We start from the raw sequence: 19397 nt of genomic DNA on the forward strand, positions 1-19397 counted from the left end.
AATTATTTTTGAAATAAAAGGAAAACAGCATCCTCATCGGTTCTCCTCTTCCTCCTGTCGTTGGAGGAGGTGATGATGGAACTCCGCAGCAGCAGCGCTGCGGCGTCAAACACGTGACCGGAGTGTCCAACGTGTCTCTGCTGGTCTCCTCTTATCAACCGAGACATTGATCAATAGTAAATGTGGATTGATTTGCTCTGGAAAGCTTAAAGCAACAGAAATGAATCTACGTATATTCTACTTGAATCTGTATATGTTGTGTATATCCAGCCATAGAAACGAACCATATATTATGTCTAGCTTTATATAATGTTCACAACACCAACTCTGTGTCCATAACTGTAAATCATTGCAACCTGCATATTTCTGTCTGCTAGTAATGACACTTCCGGTTAGAGGCCAAACTGCATTTCATTACCTTGTACTTGCGTAATAACGATAAAGTTGAAACTAACCTAACTTAACCTAGCCTAGCCTAGCCTAGCCTAGCCTAGCCAGGGACTAACATGGTGGATCCACAGTCTCCGTTGAAGTTTAAAGCATTTAGGTTACGTTTATAGATTAAAATCACATGATTGTTATACATGCGTGTAAAATAAAAGCTGTAATAGTTTTTCGACCCAGCTAAATTGAGACGTCTTGCCCTGCTAGTAGCCAATCGGCGGTGTCCGCTACCGCCTGCCGTCTGCCCTGACCAATCAGCGCCGGCTGTAATTCATTCGTCCTAATTGACCTCTGCAACTTTCTCCGCCCCTTTTAAAAACCGTTTTCTTTTCAAAATTAGTGCGCGAAGCTAACGGGACGTAACAAGAGCAAACAGGAAGTTGAGCCGTCTGGCTTCAGATTAAAGGCACATTTATTGTAATTTGGGTGAGCGAGAAAACGCAATCGCATTAAAGTACACACAAGTATTATTATACTCGAAATGTGTTTTGCTATACAGTGAGATAAACTATATGACGACTCTGGACATTATGTTTAATTAGTAATGCTTTTATCTTTACGACCTCAACCGGAACGTCTCTGCTTAAACTCTGCTACGAGTCGAAGCGGCGTCGCGCTAGCACCGTGCTAACAGCTCCATCGCCGCTAGCCGGGTCCTTCGGGTTCGCGACATGGCGCTGCTCACACCGTTACTCGCCTTCCTCTACCACCTGCCGCAGGTGTACAAATGGCTGCTCAAACCGTACTACGTCGCGTCGCTCTTCATGTCCGTAGCATTTCTAGCTGTTCGCAAGACGCCCGGCATCTGCGACCATCTGGCCTCGCAACGGGAGGACGGGAACTCCTGCGACTTCGACTGGGTACGTAGAAAGTCCTGCGAGTCCGGTTCGGTAGCCGGTCGGTAAACGGACACCGAATGACTGGCTAGCGGCGGGTAGCCGGTAGCTCATAGCCGGACGGAAAGCAGGATAGGCCAAACTCCAGTCAAAAAAACGAGAATTCACGGTGATGCTCGAACCGGATGGAGAATTCTATTCAAACAAAATCACGTTGAGGTCAGAAGAATAAATGAAGTTGTTGCTTTGTTTCCGGCTGGTGTAGAATAATTAGATCGGCCTTTACTAACGCCCACAAATCACTTCAAAGGAGAGTTTAACTTCAGAGTTAACGTTATCAGCCAAGTCGTTTTTGCTGTGGTCTCAGACATCAGGCAGAACATCCCACAGAGCCGTGACCCAGAAGAACCGGATACTGGCCGGTTCTGATAGACCGGTAGTCTCTGCTTGTGGTGAAATGTGTCCCCCCTGGTTCTGCTGCTGGGGGGGACACCAGGACGGCCCGGTTGACGTGTCCCGTCTGTCCTCAGAGGGAGGTGGAGATCCTCATGTTCCTCAGCGCCATCGTCATGATGAAGAACAGGCGAGCCAGTGAGTACGTGGGGACGGTGATGGTGGTTGTGTTGTTGTTGTGTTGTTGTTGTTGTTGTTGTTGTTGTTGTTGTTGTTTACAGTCACGGTGGAGCAGCACGTGGTGATGTTTGTTGTTGTTGTTGTTGTGTTGTTGTTGTTTACAGTCACGGTGGAGCAGCACGTGGTGATGTTTGTTGTTGTTGTTGTTGTTGTTGTTTACAGTCACGGTGGAGCAGCACGTGGTGATGGTTGTTGTTGTTGTTGTTGTTGTTGTTTACAGTCACGGTGGAGCAGCACGTGGTGATGGTTGTTGTTGTTGTTGTTGTGTTGTTGTTGTTTACAGTCACGGTGGAGCAGCACGTGGTGATGTTTGTTGTTGTGGTTGTTGTTGTTGTGTTGTTGTTGTTTACAGTCACGGTGGAGCAGCACGTGGGTAACATCATCCTGTTCAGCAAGGTGGCCAACGTCCTGCTGTTCTTCCGGCTGGACGTCCGCATGGGCCTGCTCTACCTGACGCTCTGCATAGGTCCCGACTCGCCTTAGCATGATCTCGTTGCCGTGGCGACCTGTCTAACCCGCTGGTTGCCGTGTCCTCCAGTGTTCCTGATGACCTGTAAGCCCCCCCTCTACATGGGACCGGAGTACATCAAATACTTCAGCGACAGAACCATCGGCGTGAGTAACGGAGTGGGATCCGGTCCGGCAGGGATCCGGTCCGGTCCGTCTCATCCTGAATCCGTGTTCCGTGTCCAGGACGAGCTGGACGGGGACGGCCGCGTCACCTGGATCGTTGAGTTCTTCGCCAACTGGTCTCCGGAGTGCCAGTCCTTCGCTTCCGTCTACGCCGACCTCTCCCTGAAGTAGGACGCCCCCCCCGCCCCGCCCCCCCTCAGGTGCGCCCAGTGACATCATCACCCGCAGCTTCTTTGTGTTTCAGGTATAACTGCGCTGGACTCAAGTTTGGAAAGGTGGACGTGGGACGCTACGGAGACGTTTCCAAGACGTGAGAAGTCCAGTTGTCTTCTGTAAATCGAGACGTCGTTGTCTTCGTGTCTTTGACGGGTTCTGCTCCGCAGGTACAAGGTGTCCACGTCCCCCCTGTCCAAGCAGCTCCCCTCCCTGGTGTTGTTTCAGGGAGGGAAGGAGGTGATGCGGCGCCCCCAGGTGGACAAGAAGGGCCGAGCCGTGTCCTGGAGCTTCACTGAGGTCAGGACCTTCGTCCAATCCTGAATATTTCTGATCAGCTGTTTGTGGCGCTGACCCGACCCCTCTGTGCCCCCAGGAGAACATCATCCGAGAGTTCAACCTGAACGAGCTCTACCTGAAAGCCAAGAAGCTCCACAAGCCCAGGGGAGAGAGGATCGGCCAATCACAGTTCCCGCCTGTTCCCGAGGAGGAGGAGCCACAGGAGTCTGAATCCAAGAAGGACAAATGAGGAGGAGTCAGACGGGACTCTCCTCCTCCTCCTCGCGTTGGAGCAGGATGGGCGTGGCCCCGGCGGCGGCTGTTATTAACTGTAAACGGATGTCAATGAGTTCTAACCCTGTGGAACGCCAGCGTGCATGAGTGTTTACTAATCAATGCTGGACCGATCAATCAGCGCATTAGAGTCCTGTCTGTGGAAGACGTTCAAACACCGCCCCCCCCCCATCCCGCTCCCCCAGCACTTCCTGTCCGGTCCATCCTCGCTTTAGTTTCCATGGCGGCGGTGGCCCACGGGATGGGGGCGGGGCTTCATCTGGATCACGTCCCAGGCGGCCTCCGGACCGGGTCGGTTCTGGTGCGTCCCGGACGGAACCTTTTTAACATTCCGTCGTTGTTTGTTTACTGAATGTTTGCGTAGATTTCGTGCTCTTACTTTGAAGCGTAGATTTCGTGCTCTTACTTTGAAGCAGCGCTCCAGGTTGCTTCTGTACTCTAATAAAACCAACCTTTAAGCAGTTTGACCTTTGACCCTTCGCTGTCGCCTTCCTCTGTTGCTGACCAGAGGAACGGGGGTGGGATCTTATTTCTCCGCCCCACCCTGAAGTGAGGAGGCGTGGCTTCCCTCCGTCCATCTCGTCTCCGTTGAGGCCGCGGCTGTGACCTACGTAGGAATAAGATATGACTTGCTGCTGCAGATCAATAAAGTTTTATTGGATAAACCTGATGCGTTAACTTGCGAGCGTCCAATGAGAACAGAGCATCTTAAACCGGTTGGTCGGGTTTATTATCGATCCTCCACGCACGCACACGCACACACACACACACGCACACACACACGCACACACACACGCACACACACACGCACACGCACACACACACACACACACAGATCATTGTTTGAACGCGTCTTCCGGTGCGAACACGAGAAAAGTCCTTCCGGCGCTCGCTAACCCCTGAGGCCCCGCCCTCACACGGTTTCACAGCAGGGGGCCCCGGCAGGATTACGTGGATCATCTCCTTAAAACCAACCTGATTGGCTAAAAGCCCTGCGTGGCTCCTCCCCCTGCAATTCATTCATTTGATCTTTTCAAGCTTAAATCCTCAAACTCTCTGCGTCAGACTGCAGCGCCTCGTCTGATTGGCTCTTATCCAACAAATCCCAGAACAGGTAGGCGGGATCCAGGAAGTCAGCTGACTAACAGAACCGCACCCAGGTGAGATATTGATCATTGATCGGGTCTGGAGCTGGTGTTGGACGTATGTTTGGAGCACTATGAGATCACATCTGATCACATATATTGATCCCGCACCAGCCTCGAGTTTATTTATCAAGATTTCCAGCTCCATATAAATTCATATAAAATAATTTAAATTAAATTAGCGACGTAAAAAACGTGACATTTCCAGACAATTTCTGGCTTGAGCCCCGTCAGGATCAAAGGGCGGATCAGAACAGGACTTCCTGTTGGATCGACCAGACCCGGCGACGAACGCCACGCCCTGTACAAACAGCCACAGCCAATCAGCTGGGTCCTCACGGGCACGTCCAGCCAATAGCAGCGTGCCACTTGGACCGCTAGCATCCTGGCTGGGGGGGGCAGGTGAGAGGCTGCTGGGACCGCCCCTCCAACTTCATGCAACAAACTGGATCTGACATCATTCAAAGTCGAGTTTCTGACCCGCCTCCGAAGGACGGCGTCTGTTGGCTCATCCTCATCCTCTTCCTCTTCCTCTTCATCGCGGGTTTGTGTTTGGTGCTGCAGTCAGAGCCCAGTCCAGAGCCCCCCCCCCGCTACGTGTCCAGTAGCACGCTAGCATGTGGTGCTACCTCCTGAGCTACTGCGTGGATCAAACCACACAAGGAGCCGCTGGTTCCGGGTCAGTTTCCAGAACCCGGATCCACGGGGTTCTGGCTTACGGCATGAAGTCCAGCGTTGATCAGCAGCCAATGAGGAGCGAGCTTCTGGGATGTCCGGGTCTGCAGGTGGTCACACTGAAATCTCATAGGTGGTGCCGCCCACACCGGTCACCTTCTTCACGCCACCACCCCGGGGCTTATGGGCGGGGCTCTGCAGCAACGGCGAGCTGGGATAGGCCAATCCAGGCCGCGCAGACACACTGAGTGGATGAGAGGGAGAGGAAGGGGCGGAGCCAGGGAAGGTGGAGCAGAAGGGCTGGCCTCCATCGGTCCGGCTCAGAGGCTTCATCTGGATCCGCTCATCCCTGTCAGAACAGACGGGAAAACAAACGGATCAGGATCCGGGTCCGGACCAGGATCCGGATCAGACGTTCTGGAGTCTCCTCCATCACCGCTGGCCCAGAGGCTCCAGCAGCTCAGAACCATCTGGATCAGGCCCTGAAGCTGGACTGGACCTTCTGGATCAGCGGTACCAGAGGGGGGACCGGGTCTGGATCTGCATCGGGTTTAACTCTAATATCTGAACCATCAGGAGAACCATTAGAACCGACGATGAAGAGGATGAAGACGCTGCGTCGGCCTGCACACAAACACACGACAGCACGGGAAGACAAGCAGAGGAAGAGGAAGAGGAACTCACTGGAAGCCTGGCCCAGGAGGAGGAGATAAGGGAGGAGCAGGAGGAGCAGGAGGAGGAGGAGCAGGAGGAGCAGGAGCAGGAGCAGGAGGAGGAGGAGCAGGAGGAGGAGTCAGGTGTCGTTTCCCTCGGTTAGGAGCAAACCAAGGCCAAACTCATACTCACTTGGGCGTTTGTACTCCTCCTCTCATGCCTGCTCCTCCTCCTGCTCCTCCTCCTCCTCCTCCTCCTGCTCCTCCCCCTACCCCCGCTGCGTTTGCTCCGGCTGACGCGGAGGCCTTTCGGACCAGCTGGTACTGCAGTTCAGCGGCGGCGGCGCTCGAGTAGGACAGCGACTTGCCCAGGGGCGGGGGGTGTGGGGGGTGGGGAGGCAGGGTGCTGGAGGCGGGGCCCGGGGGGGCGTCGGTGGAGCGGGCGCGGTAGGGGTGAGCATGGCGGGGTGGAGCGAAGCGAGGGGGGCGGGAGGAAGAGGAGGAGTGGTGGTGATGATGGTGGTGGGAGGGCGGGGCAGAAGCCTGATTCGTAGATGGGGGCTGAGGGGAGGGGTGATGGAGGAAGTGGTGGTGGCGGGAGGAGCGATGGTGATGACGGGGTGAGTGGGAGGAGTCAGAATGCTGCGTTGACAGGAAGGGGGCGCTGTAGCCACCTCCCACCGGCGTGACCTCAGGAGCTGCAGAGCCCGCCCCCACATCACCTCCTTCCTGCGGGCCGTCATAGGACAGACTGCCGTTGCGAGGCGGGTGGGGAGGCGTCTGATTGGCTAAGCTCTTATAGCTGGCCGAGGCGGCGGTTGCCCCGGCGACGTGGGCAGCATCAGCTGAGGTGTGCGTGGAGCATCTCGACGGCGCTCCTGATAGGACGACGGGGTCAGAGAAAGACGGGTACGAGCGTCCGCCGAGGGCGTGGCCAGGGATGCCTGCTCCCTCCGCCTCCCTCCGTGCTCCTCCTGCTCCTCCTCCTGCTCCTCCCCCTGCTGGAGGCTCCCTGCGGTCGAGGCTGGGCTGGGAGCGGAAACCGGGTTGCTGGCTGGACTGGAGGAGCGAGGAGGTCGAGGAGGAGGAGTCCCTGGCACTGCCAACACTCTCCCCTCGACTCAGCTGGAGGAGGAAGAGGAGAGGGGGAGGGAAAAGAAACATGAAGCCCGTTTTCAGTTACTACGGTAACCAGATTCCATTGATGCTCCCATTACTGTGTGAAACGGACCCGCTCAGAACGACCACGGAGGAGCAGCGCAGGGGCGGGGTCTAAAGTTCTAGCTCCTCTGGTTCCGTGTGGTTCAGCCCGGCAGGTTCAGTCCCGCTAACGGCGGCGTGTCCTGCTAACGGCGGCGCGTCCTGCTAACGGCGGCGTGTCCTGCTAACGGCGGCGTGTCCTGCTAACGGCGGCGCGTCCTGCTAACGGCGGCGCGTACCCGGCGACCCGCCCGGATGCTTCCTGTTTCTCACCTGGTTGGCGTACGCATGCGTGAGCGCCGTGTGGTTCCTGCCGGGGCTGTAGGCGGGTCTGTATTTGTACATGGTGGGGGTGGGCGGGGCTTCACTCAGCAGGCTGCATTCTGCAGAAGAGGAGGAGCCGACGTGAGAAGCCAGCGCGGCGGCGGATCAACGGTTAGTCTGCACCAATCATTACCCTCCGTGCCCCCCCGGGCGATGCCGGGGTAACGGAGCTCCGGCTTGGGCGGCGGCGGCGGCTCGGCGTCACACGACTGGCTCTCCATCATCTCTAAACTGGACTTGGACTAGGAGGGAGGGAGGAGAGACCAGTGAGAAGCAGCGCGAGAGGCCGGCGGGGGCGGGGGCGGGGCGGGGGCGGGGCCGTTACCCGGTGCAGCTCCGCCTTGATGCCGTTGTCCAGGATCTTGGCGGTCAGCTGGGCCTCCGTCAGCTGAGGACACAGGAAGGGGGGCTGGACACCCACGCTCTGCACACACTTCCTCCTGCCCAGGTACCTGCAGAGCGCACACACAGCATCAGACCCCGCCCACGCGCCTAGCAACCAGCTATCGCTAGCCGTCTCACCTGGGGGCCTGGGAGCTGCAGAGGACGTGAGACACGTTCCTCCAGCAGCCGCTGGTGAAGGGGTTCACGCCTCCTCGGAACTTCCCCGTCACCTGGAGAAACAAGAGCCAGAGGGCGGGTCGAAACGGGAGCAGCCGATTGGACGCCGTTATCGCGGCGCCGCCGTTCTACCTGCTCATTGGTCGTCCTGCCTCTCGCCACGAGCACCATGTGGAAACCGGTGAGCCCGGCAACGGGGATGAAGAACAGGCCAGCGACACACATCACCGCCAGACTGGGGCAGGGGTTAGGGAGGCGGAGCTTCCACTGATGAGAAGGGCACGGCGCCGGCCCAGAAAGGATACGTGACGATGGCGTGCAGGCGGTCCATGTTCCGCCGGTGGTAGAGGACGAAGAGCAGGCCGAAGCCGAACACGGCCACGATGTGAGCCGTCAGGGAGAGCAGGAAGAGGAAGAAGTAGCGGTAGTTCCTCCTGCCGATGCAGTTGTTCACCCACGGGCAGTGATGGTCGAAGTCCTGCAAGACCAAGACCAGGGTTCAGGTTAGCCGCGTGCGGGTTTAAACTTATTCAAGCAAACCCTCCGCCGTACTTCCTGATTCTGATCGATTGGATCTCAGGATCATGTGACTGACACAGAGGTGAGAGTCTCCGCCCCCTTCAGCTCCGAGTCATCCGTGTTTTTGGACTCGTGTTAAAGTGAGCGGTCTGAGTTCTGACGGCCGAGCCAACGGACGCCCGATTGGGCAGCTTTCAGGGGCGTGTCTCTGCTGCAGGTAAAGCTATGTAAACGGGGCTGGACCCAGCGGGCGGAGGAGGCGTGTCCTCACCTCCACGCAGTTGTCGCAGACGGAGCAGTGGGAGCAGCGCGGCGGGCGGTAGAAGCGGCAGGTGGAGCACCACTTCATCCGGACCTGGATGCCCCGGATCTCCACCGTCTTATACAGGGGGGCCCGGAAATCGTCCTCCTTGTCCTCGTCCTCCTCGGCTGCAGGGACGGAAACAGACGCTCACGTCAGGGACCATCAAAACACACACGTAGCGTAGCAACCACACACACGCAGCGCAGCAACCACACACGCAGCGTAGCAACCACACACACGCAGCGTAGCAACCACACACACGCAGCGTAGCAACCACACACACGCAGCGCAGCAACCACACACACGCAGCGTAGCAACCACACACGCAGCGTAGCAACCACACACACGCAGCGTAGCAACCACACACGCAGCGTAGCAACCACACACGCAGCGTAGCAACCACACACACGCAGCGTAGCAACCACACACACGCAGCGCAGCAACCACACACACGCAGCGCAGCAACCACACACGCAGCGTAGCAACCACACACGCAGCGTAGCAACCACACACGCAGCGTAGCAACCACACACGCAGCGTAGCAACCACACACGCAGCGCAGCAACCACACACGCAGCGCAGCAACCACACACACGCAGCGCAGCAACCACACACACGCAGCGTAGCAACCACACACGCAGCGCAGCAACCACACACGCAGCGTAGCAACCACACACGCAGCGTAGCAACCACACACGCAGCGTAGCAACCACACACGCAGCGTAGCAACCACACACGCAGCGCAGCAACCACACACGCAGCGTAGCAACCACACACACGCAGCATAGCAACCACACACATGCAGCGCATCAACCACACACGCAGCGTAGCAACCACACACGCAGCGTAGCAACCACACACGCAGCATAGCAACCACACACACGCAGCGTAGCTACCACACACGCAGCGTAGCAACCACACACGCAGCGTAGCAACCACACACGCAGCGTAGCAACCACACACGCAGCGTAGCAACCACACACGCAGCGCAGCAACCACACACGCAGCGTAGCAACCACACACGCAGCGTAGCAACCACACACGCAGCATAGCAACCACACACACGCAGCGTAGCAACCACACACGCAGCGTAGCAACCACACACGCAGCGTAGCAACCACACACACCTCTGGGGAAGATCCCGGGGTCCATGAACGTGGCCATACAGAAGTTAGCCAGCACAAACAGGAAGATGACGCCGTTGTAGATCGGCACAGCCACCGAGAAACGCTCCGAAAGCCACGGGCAGCTGAAACGGGAACAGACGGCAGGTAAACAGCTGGAATAAATCACGACTGCCGCCGGACGGCTTCCTGGTCAGGCTTCCTGTCCCTGACGGGGGGGCAGTGGGACACAGACGCTACTAGACTGGATGACGGGTGTTTAACAGCGTGACAAATGTTGGCCTATTTTCTCCTCGCTAATCTGAAGCAGTCGACTCCCCGCCGCGCACACACACACACACACACACGCATTAGATCTCTGACCGCCACTAAACCACTTTGCCCCCCCCCCCCCCCCATGTCAGCTCGGGAAACGTTTGTACTGTGTGACAGACAAACACAGGAACAAACTTATTAAATGATAACCTCATCATTAATTATAACACACTATTCTTCTAACAGCAGGGGGCGTGTCCATCGATTGCCGCCACTTACGTGAAGCAGAAGAAGAGCGTGGTGGAACCAACAAGGAAGAAGGTGGCCGCAGACACCGGGATGTACCGGGAGGGCCGGAGGGGTCTGCTGGGCAGGACCACGGCATGTGGGGGGGGGGACGAGGCTGGCCCCCGCCCTCCACCCTTACCGCTGCCACCTGGCATCACGGTGTGTGTGTGTGTGTGCGTGTGTGTGTGTGTGTGTGTGTGTGTGCGTGCGTGTCGCCGCTACGCCAAGGAATCGGACATTCAGAGTCTCTGGATGCAGAAATGATGGAAGCACGGATCGTTGAGCCGTTTCTCTCTGGTGGGGAGGGGAGGAAATCCCCTGAGCATCACGACTGTGGGACGGGGGGGGGTCAAGGATCTGCTCGGAATTCCTCGGTTTCCTGCCAGCATCCGGATGAAAGGCAGGATGAACGCATCGGCCCCGGACAGGAAGGAGGAAGGAGTCGCCTGACCGGCACCAATCACTGACGGCGACGGGTCTGCTTCCTCTCAGCTGAGCCGAGGAAGAGGAAGAGGAAGAGGAAGCAGGAACACACAAGCTGAACTCCCGACGCGAACCCAGGTCGGCTCCAGAAGGTCACCATTGGGATGCACGGAGACAGCCGGACCAGGTCCAATCACCGACTGTCTTCATCACGGCTTGTCTGAACCGGAGATCAACAGTCGGGCAGGAATGTGGGAGAGAACAAAAACGACAAACGCCTCCTCCTTCAGTCCAGGACCGGCGTCAGAGACGGCAGTCTGCTAGCGGGCCAGTGGAGCAGCCTGGTTTTTCTGTGCCGGGGCATCCCTGAACCCCCCCAGGTGGGCAGGTCACACCACCTCACCTGTCGGCTCCAGCAGGGATAAGAACAAAGAGAGAGACGGCGTGGCGGCTTCCAGCCGAGCATCCAGCAGCATCCATGTACAGCAGAGAGCAGCGGCCCCAGAGCTGACCGATGAAGAGGAGGGTGACACGCATCGACGTTATCAACCAGCCCCGGTCGAACGGGCCGGCCTCCCGGCGCCGCCCTGTTAGCCTCTTACTAATGGAACCGCCGGCCTCCGAGCTGCAGGACGTTCTGTGTCGTGGTCATTTCCCCAGCAGAGACCCGACACCGGTGGCGTGCACGTGGTGTATTCACGCAGTTCCGGTTTGAAGCATCCGTCCACGACCTTCGAAACAGGAAGCGAGCAGCGCCCCAGCAACGAGGATGCACCAGGGGCGGTTCTATTCTCCAGCAGGTTCTGGGCCAGGACAGCAGGATCCAGGGTGATGGTTGGTCAGGATGCTGCACCTGCACCGCAACGAGAGGGGAACCGGGTCAACACTCCATACGGGTACACACACCGCCTCACAACCGGGTCAACACTCCATACGGGTACACACGCCGCCTCACAACCGGGTTAACACTCCATACGGGTACACACACCGCCTCACAACCGGGTCAACACTCCATACGGGTACACACACCGCCTCACAACCGGGTCAACACTCCATACGGGTACACACGCCGCCTCACAACCGGGTCAACACTCCATACGGGTACACACACCGCCTCACAACCGGGTCAACACTCCATACGGGTACACACACCGCCTCACAACCGGGTCAACACTCCATACGGGTACACACACCGCCTCACAACCGGGTCAACACTCCATACGGGTACACACACCGCCTCACAACCGGGTCAACACTCCATACGGGTACACACACCGCCTCACAACCGGGTCAACACTCCATACGGGTACACACGCCGCCTCACAACCGGGTCAACACTCCATACAGGTACACACACCGCCTCACAACCGGGTCAACACTCCATACAGGTACACACGCCGCCTCACAACCGGGTCAACACTCCATACGGGTACACACACCGCCTCACAACCGGGTTGAAACACAGAACTAACAATGGCTGCGTTACATTTACAGGGTCGGCGGCACAGCAACAAGGTTCTGGGTTCGATTCCTTTCTGTGTGGAGCTGGTACGTTCTCTCCCCGTCTTCGTGGCCCTGCAATGTGCTGGCGTCTCATCCAGGGTGCGACCCGCCTCTCGCCTGTATTCAGCTGGGACAGACTCCAGAACCGAACCCGCGACCCGCAAGGAGGACGAAGAACAGGGGTGGATGGATGTTTACAGGGTGTCGACCAGAGTCCATGGCTTTAGCAGAGAACACAAATCAAATACTCCTTAGAGCCTTCTGAAGGGCCAGTTCTGCTAGACCCAGAGGAGCCTACAGTACACCACACACACACACAGGGTGTGTGTCGTCACGGCGATGACTACAGCGGTGCTGGTAGCAAAGCTCTGGTTTACATTTTCTTTTATTCCCTTCTCTTCGGAGCGTCAGCGAGACCAAGGCCGACAACACGAAGCCTCCCATTTATAAAGCGAGTGAATAACACACCATAAACGTAAGCGAATACTCTGAAGCAGTATTTCTGTTGACAGTGCTGAAATATATTAAATACTTCTAAAGTATGAGCAGAGAAATAGAAAAGGATCAAACACGATCACTGTTACTTTTACAAATTAATCATCACGTCCAGAAAAAACATTTCCCGCACACAATGTCAAACAGAAACATCCCATAATATCGCACACGGAGAACCACCCAGTGTCTGCTCCTGGTGTTAACGGAGGTGCAGGTCCCGGTAAAGGTCCGGCTGGCCCGGACGGCTGATGGTTCCGGCTCGCAGCTCAGTCTCGGCCGGAATAAGGAGGACTGCTGGGCCTAATCTACCGGATCGACGGCCCCAGTGAGTGTCGCTCTGGTGGATTCCGTTACAGACCGAGAAGAGGAGCTAACCCGGCATGTTATTAACCCCCCAGGGTCCATCACGACACACGCACGGGGGGAGGGAGGAACTGCGAGGTGCTTCATCCATGTCGTAAATGGTCAAACTAGCCTCGAGCTACCCCGGTAGCTACCTGGCTAGCAGCAAGGCTAGCAGCAAGGCTAGCAACTCACCTCACCTCCCAGGGGCTTCCCAGTCCCGGGGGCAGCGGTGAATGGGAAGCGCCGGTCCCGCTAGGCTTGTAATGACTGGGTCCAGCTCGGAACGGCCATTATTGTCCACACGCGTTATTTAGCGGGGCTAAACATCCGGGTCTTCCCAGGATGGCTAACACCAGCTATCCGAGCGCCATGCTAATTTACGCCCAATGGGGGAGGAGCTAGCGACGTCTGCAGCTAGCTTAACTAGCTGTTAGCTCGGGGGTTTAAACCTCAGCGCCTGTCTGCGGGCCGCTCTGCCAAACGGGAGTTCAAAACAATAAAAACACAAAGAATAATGTTCGACTCATATTTCTATGACATTAATCCCCGATCGAGTCCCGGAGGCCGGAGCATCGGTCAGTAGCGCGTCTCAAACTCAGCCCACGGCAGGTTGTCGCAATGAAAACGGCAACGATTGGACAGAACGGGTGCTCGTCAGGGTGCAAGCGTTTTCTATTGGCCCTCTAGCTTCAGCCCGCCTCCCTCGCAGAAACGACAGGTTTGCACTAAATCGTGATTGAACGTATTACCCTCCGAAAGAGAGGAAGGAAGGGAGGAGGGAAGGAGGGAGGAAGGAAGGAAGGAGGGAAGGAGGGATAGCTGCAATAACCGATGCTAATCTATGCTATTGTCGTTCCGCGTGGTTGCCAGCTTTCTCTGGCGTGAGGTTGTAATCCTCCACAGCGGCACACTGCGTGAGTGTGTGTGCACGCGCATGACACTTAAGTGCCCCAGCGTGCACATGAGAGTGAACACGCACAGACACGTCATCAATGTATTGGTGAAATATGCAGCTTCACGCGAACCAGCTCAGCTCTCGATTTAAACATTGAGCTCCTGATCATTAAACTGAATGATCTCCCGATCAGCAGCCTCGTCCCGGGCCGTGCCTGCGTCAGGACGCACGACCAGCACGCACGTGACGCACGCACGTGACCCAGCGCCACCGTTTCCTGTGAGAGGTTCTCTCTTCCTCTGAGAGGTTCTCCCTGCCTGTGAGAGGTTCTCTCTTCCTTTGAGAGGTTCTCCCTTCCTCCGAGAGGTTCTCCCTTCCTGTGAGAGGTTCTTCCTTCCTGTGAGAGGTTCTTCCTTCCTGTGAGAGGTTCTTCCTTCCTGTGAGAGGTTCTCTCTTCCTGTGAGAGGTTCTTCCTTCCTGTGAGAGGTTCTTCCTTCCTGTGAGAGGTTCTTCCTTCCTGTGAGAGGTTCTCTCTTCCTGTGAGAGGTTCTTCCTTCCTGTGAGAGGTTCTCCCGTTCCTCTGGTTGCAGCTGCATTCATTGGACTCTCTCTCTCTCCTGTATCTCTATACATGGAGTCCTCGGCCGCCCAACCCTCTCGTCTTAACGCGGGACACACATTCTAACTCGTTGAAATCTGTCCCCCTGTCCTCGATGGCACGGGAACATTCACGACCTCCGAGGAGGAGGTTCCGTTTCGGACGGCAGGATGATGGACGGAGACCTGAAGACAGACCCGGGTCTGACTTGGATCCGGATTTTCCCATTTACTTATAATGGAGGCTTTAAAAGTTGGACTCACAAATATATTCTGTGACGTAAAACGAACTTCACAAATACAATAAATACACAACTGCGTAGACTCTTACGTTAAATGATCTAAACTATTTAAATATTGAGGCAGCAATTAAACATCGTGTCCAGAGAACAGACGGACGCGAGGTCTTCAATCCAACCTTTATTTAAACAAACAAATCAACGTTTCATTCTGTTCAAGCTGTGGGGATTCATCAGCGCTGCGTTACCATGGCAACAGAGCGCCACCAAAAACACACGAATAAATAACACAAGTAAAAAAACGCGTTGAGGAGTCTCCTCCTCGTCCCTCACTGAGCGCGTTGAGGAGTCTCCTCCTCGTCCCTCACTGAGCGCGTTGAGGAGTCTCCTCTTCGTCCCTCACCGAGCGCGTTGAGGAGTCTCCTCCTCGTCCCTCACCGAGCGCGTTGAGGAGTCTCCTCCTCGTCCCTCACCGAGCGCGTTGAGGAGTCTCCTCCTCGTCCCTCACCGAGCGCGTTGAGGAGTCTCCTCCTCGTCCCTCACTGAGCGCGTTGAGGAGTCTCCTCCTCGTCCCTCACTGAGCGCGTTGAGGAGTCTCCTCTTCGTCCCTCACTGAGCGCGTTGAGGAGTCTCCTCTTCGTCCCTCACTGAGCGCGTTGAGGAGTCTCCTCTTCGTCCCTCACTGAGCGCGTTGAGGAGTCTCCTCTTCGTCTCAATGGTATCGAAACAAAAACAGATCAAGGTGAGAAACATTTTGGACGGTTTTCAAGCTAACGGAAACATTTGGGCTGAAAATGCAGCAAAAACAAAGAAGGCAGAAAACCAGCAGCGTTTAGGAACAGAGTTTAAAGCAACACGCTGTGGGAGAGGCCTCCCGGTCGTCATGGCGACACACCGGATTTCCTCAGCTGTGGGAAACATTGGTTTGTTCTGTTGCTCCACGTCCTGGACCTGCATGGCTCTGTGGCGCCCCCTTCAGGAACATTACTGCTCCTACGCTTCACCTGAGGACATCAGGCTGCGTTTGGTTGTAATACTGAAGAGCTCCGCCCCTCCTGGGCAGAAGTTCACCGCTTAACGCCAGAACTCAGCACCAACCCGTGTAGCCTACAGCTCAACCAGAACCAGAACCGCCACCACCCGCACGCCGGCTCCAGACGTGAAGGAGTTAAACAGACCAGCAGGAGAACGAGATGCAGGTAAGCGAGGCCAGAACACCTGGATGGATGCTCACGCCCACGTTCACCTGGACGGACGCTAACCCAGGTGTGACGGTACTCTGCAGCACCTGAAGCCGCGTGGCGCTGAAAGGTGCTACGTGTGCTCCCTTAGAGCTCTGAACGGCGCCGCGTGCCAATCGGGTTCCACAAACGGGACCTTCTGGGTCCTCTGGATCAGAGCCAGAGAACCAAACGGGACCTTCTGGGTCCTCTGGATCAGAGCCAGAGAACCAAACGGGACCTTCTGGGTCCTCGGGATCAGAACCAGAAGAACCAAACGGGACCTTCTGGGTCCTCTGGATCAGAACCAGAAGAACCAAACGGGACCTTCTGGGTCCTCGGGATCAGAGCCAGAGAACCAAACGGGACCTTCTGGATCCTCTGGATCAGAGCCAGAGAACCAAACGGGTCCTCTGGATCAGAGCCAGAAAACCAAACGGGACCTTCTGGGTCCTCGGGATCAGAGCCAGAGAACCAAACGGGACCTTCTGGGTCCTCGGGATCAGAACCAGAAGAACCAAACGGGACCTTCTGGGTCCTCGGGATCAGAACCAGAAGAACCAAACGGGACCTTCTGGGTCCTCTGGATCAGAGCCAGAGAACCAAACGGGTCCTCTGGATCAGAGCCAGAGAACCAAACGGGACCTTCTGGGTCCTCTGGATCAGAACCAGAAGAACCAAACGGGACCTTCTGGGTCCTCGGGATCAGAACCAGAAGAACCAAACGGGACCTTCTGGGTCCTCTGGATCAGAACCAGAAGAACCAAACGGGACCTTCTGGGTCCTCTGGATCAGAGCCAGAGGACCAAACGGGACCTTCTGGGTCCTCGGGATCAGAACCAGAAGAACCAAACGGGACCTTCTGGGTCCTCTGGATCAGAACCAGAAGAACCAAACGGGACCTTCTGGGTCCTCTGGATCAGAACCAGAAGAACCAAACGGGACCTTCTGGGTCCTCGGTATCAGAACCAGAAGAACCAAACGGGACCTTCTGGGTCCTCTGGATCAGAACCAGAAGAACCAAACGGGACCTTCTGGGTCCTCGGTATCAGAACCAGAAGAACCAAACGGGACCTTCTGGGTCCTCTGGATCAGAACCAGAAGAACCAAACGGGACCTTCTGGGTCCTCGGTATCAGAACCAGAAGAACCAAACGGGACCTTCTGGGTCCTCTGGATCAGAACCAGAAGAACCAAACGGGACCTTCTGGGTCCTCTGGATCAGAACCAGAAGAACCAAACGGGACCTTCTGGGTCCTCTGGATCAGAACCAGAAGAACCAAACGGGACCTTCTGGGTCCTCTGGTTTTCCAAGAAGCCGGAGCGGCAGAATAATCCTCTCCTGTAGCCGAGGAACAAGCGGTGAAGATTCAGGACGGCGTTCTCAGAGGACGCCTGGGAGCTGAACCGATTGGTCGCTCAGGTTACAGCATGCTAGCATGCTAGCATGCTGTGCTAGCATGCTAGCGTTTAGAATACAAAAGGCTAGCGCTGTTAGCCCGTGGAAGTGGCTAGCTACACATAGCCGCTCTAAAAACGTTTTCAATGCAACACGCTGGTATCCGTTAGCGTCGCCGCCTCGCCTCACCTTTACATCACCCCCCCCCCCCCTCATCACCCCCCCCCCCTTCCCCCCATCACTCCCAGAAGATGTTGGTGATGTCAGAGTCCAGGCTGAAGATCCAGACCACCAGCGGCGCAGAGATCAGGACAAACCACCAGGACACGCCCCTCACCGACTGACGCAGCCTCGCCACCATGGCACCGACCAATCCCGTGGCAGCCCTCATCCTCTGCAGCTCGTCTTCCTCTTCCAGGTACTGTTGGAACAGGAAAGGGTTAAACGCATGCAGGTGGAGGTGGAGGTGGGCGGAGCCTCTGCGGGGGAGCCGTTCCGACCTGGATCTGGCTTCCTGGCTCGATGTAATTACGGGCCAGGAACTTGAGAACCTCGTCCATCAAGATGACCGGAATGGACATCTTCAGCACCACCACCCACTGCGGCCAGGTGAGGGGGCGGATCTGGAATATCACCTGGAGGCGGAGGGATCGTTCTGAGTTCCTCCTCCGTGCGTGTGAAGGTGACATCATCACGCCACGCCACGCCACGCCTCAGCTTACCGGCAGGGGGTCCACATACAGGATGAGGAAGTGGAGCGCCATGGACAGACAGATGGCGCCGACCAGCCAGGGGTTGGACCACGGCGGCATCTTCAGCAGGGACTGGTTCTCCGACAGGCTGGACCAGGCGGGACGAGACGGACACGTTACCGCCAGGTCCAAGGCCTCGGGGCGAGAGCCGACCGGACCGGGACTCACCTGTTCAAGGCGTTGCACATCTCTATGGTAACCAGGACAGACAGAGCCATCGTCATGGGATACGGAGACTCAAAGACGGAACACTGGACACCGGCGAACTGGGCGTGGCCTTCGCTGCACTGCAGGTAGTGAGACTGTGGAGGACACGCCGCCGTTAGCTTTGCGCAGCAGCCGGTCAGATCAATACGGCGGCCAGTCAGATCAATACAGCAGCCGATCAGATCAATACAGCAGCCGATCAGATCAATACAGCAGCCGATCAGATCAATACAGCAGCCGATCAGATCAATACGGCGGCCGATCAGATCAATACGGCGGCCGATCAGATCAATACGGCAGCCGATCAGATCAATACAGCAGCCGATCAGATCAATACAGCAGCCGATCAGATCAATACGGCGGCCGATCAGATCAATACGGCGGCCGATCAGATCAATACGGCAGCCGATCAGATCAATACAGCAGCCGATCAGATCAATACAGCAGCCGATCAGATCAATACGGCGGCCGGTCAGATCAATACGGCGGCCGGTCAGATCAATACGGCGGCCGGTCAGATCAATACGGCGGCCGGTCAGATCAATACGGCGGCCGATCAGTGCTTACCAGTTGGTAGAAGGAGACCTTGGGTCCGTCGTGGGCGGCCATGAACCACCAGGCAGCAGCGCCGACGGTGGCTCCGCCCACATAGCCTGCAGAGGGAGAGGAGCGCTTCATTTCATGACCTGCAGCCGATCAATGGATGAGCTGTGATCGGCCACTCACAGCCGATGATGAGGTAGCGACAGAACAGCCAGCCGGAGATCAGCGGCTCTTTGGGGGAGCGGGGGGGGCGGGACATGATGTCCAGGTCGGGGGGGTTGAAGCCCAGCGCTGTTGCCGGGAAACCGTCCGTCACCAGGTTGACCCACAGGAGCTGGACCGGGATCAGCGCCTCGGGCATGCCCAGCGCCGCCGTCAGGAAGATGCTGCGGAGAACGGA

The 19397-nt window shown here is 56.7% G+C and overlaps 3 protein-coding genes across 3 annotated transcripts in view; 1 reads left to right on the plus strand and 2 right to left on the minus strand.

Annotated features, from left to right (window-relative positions):
* The first annotated feature begins 1115 nt into the window (after window positions 1-1115).
* tmx2b (thioredoxin-related transmembrane protein 2b) lies at window positions 1116-3828 on the plus strand. Its single transcript, XM_068750642.1, has 8 exons — window positions 1116-1304; window positions 1811-1871; window positions 2266-2379; window positions 2452-2528; window positions 2607-2713; window positions 2791-2856; window positions 2930-3059; window positions 3136-3828. Exons 1-8 carry the CDS (start codon window positions 1116-1118, stop codon window positions 3286-3288), a joined length of 897 nt encoding a protein of 298 aa, XP_068606743.1. The 3' UTR covers window positions 3289-3828.
* Window positions 3829-3968: 140 nt separating this feature from the next.
* On the minus strand, window positions 3969-10535 carry zdhhc5a (zinc finger DHHC-type palmitoyltransferase 5a). The gene is made up of 11 exons (XM_068750641.1): window positions 10372-10535; window positions 9841-9962; window positions 8681-8838; window positions 8196-8368; window positions 8023-8125; window positions 7852-7943; window positions 7655-7781; window positions 7463-7571; window positions 7279-7388; window positions 5999-6930; window positions 3969-5501 (listed from the first exon to the last, which is right to left on the minus strand). Exons 1-11 carry the CDS (start codon window positions 10533-10535, stop codon window positions 5267-5269), a joined length of 2325 nt encoding a protein of 774 aa, XP_068606742.1. The 3' UTR covers window positions 3969-5266.
* A 7198-nt stretch (window positions 10536-17733) lies between these two features.
* Window positions 17734-19397, minus strand: part of si:dkey-28b4.8 (sarcoplasmic/endoplasmic reticulum calcium ATPase 2) — a 7259-nt gene continuing 5595 nt past the window's right edge. Inside the window, exons 18-23 of the mRNA XM_068750839.1 lie at window positions 19181-19383; window positions 19022-19107; window positions 18416-18549; window positions 18218-18335; window positions 17996-18130; window positions 17734-17916 (exon numbers count right to left, since the gene is read on the minus strand). Of these exons, the coding sequence (XP_068606940.1) occupies window positions 17734-17916; window positions 17996-18130; window positions 18218-18335; window positions 18416-18549; window positions 19022-19107; window positions 19181-19383 (859 nt within the window). The remainder of the gene's footprint in view (window positions 17917-17995; window positions 18131-18217; window positions 18336-18415; window positions 18550-19021; window positions 19108-19180; window positions 19384-19397) is intronic.

Source organism: Brachionichthys hirsutus, chromosome 17, assembly GCF_040956055.1.
Source record: "Brachionichthys hirsutus isolate HB-005 chromosome 17, CSIRO-AGI_Bhir_v1, whole genome shotgun sequence".
NCBI lineage: Eukaryota > Metazoa > Chordata > Actinopteri > Lophiiformes > Brachionichthyidae > Brachionichthys > Brachionichthys hirsutus.

Coding starts and splice junctions, on each gene's coding strand:
- tmx2b (XM_068750642.1), top strand. CDS start 1,116: ATGGCGCTGCTCACACCGTTACTCGCCTTCCTCTACCACCTGCCGCAG. Junction 1,872..2,265: donor GATGAAGAACAGGCGAGCCA/GTGAGTACGTGG, acceptor TGTTGTTTACAG/TCACGGTGGAGCAGCACGTG. Junction 2,857..2,929: donor TACGGAGACGTTTCCAAGAC/GTGAGAAGTCCA, acceptor TCTGCTCCGCAG/GTACAAGGTGTCCACGTCCC.
- zdhhc5a (XM_068750641.1), bottom strand. CDS start 10,535: ATGCCAGGTGGCAGCGGTAAGGGTGGAGGGCGGGGGCCAGCCTCGTCC. Junction 8,839..9,840: donor CCCCGGGATCTTCCCCAGAG/GTGTGTGTGGTT, acceptor CCGTCCCTGCAG/CCGAGGAGGACGAGGACAAG. Junction 5,502..5,998: donor GGAGGAGTACAAACGCCCAA/GTGAGTATGAGT, acceptor CTGTTCTGACAG/GGATGAGCGGATCCAGATGA.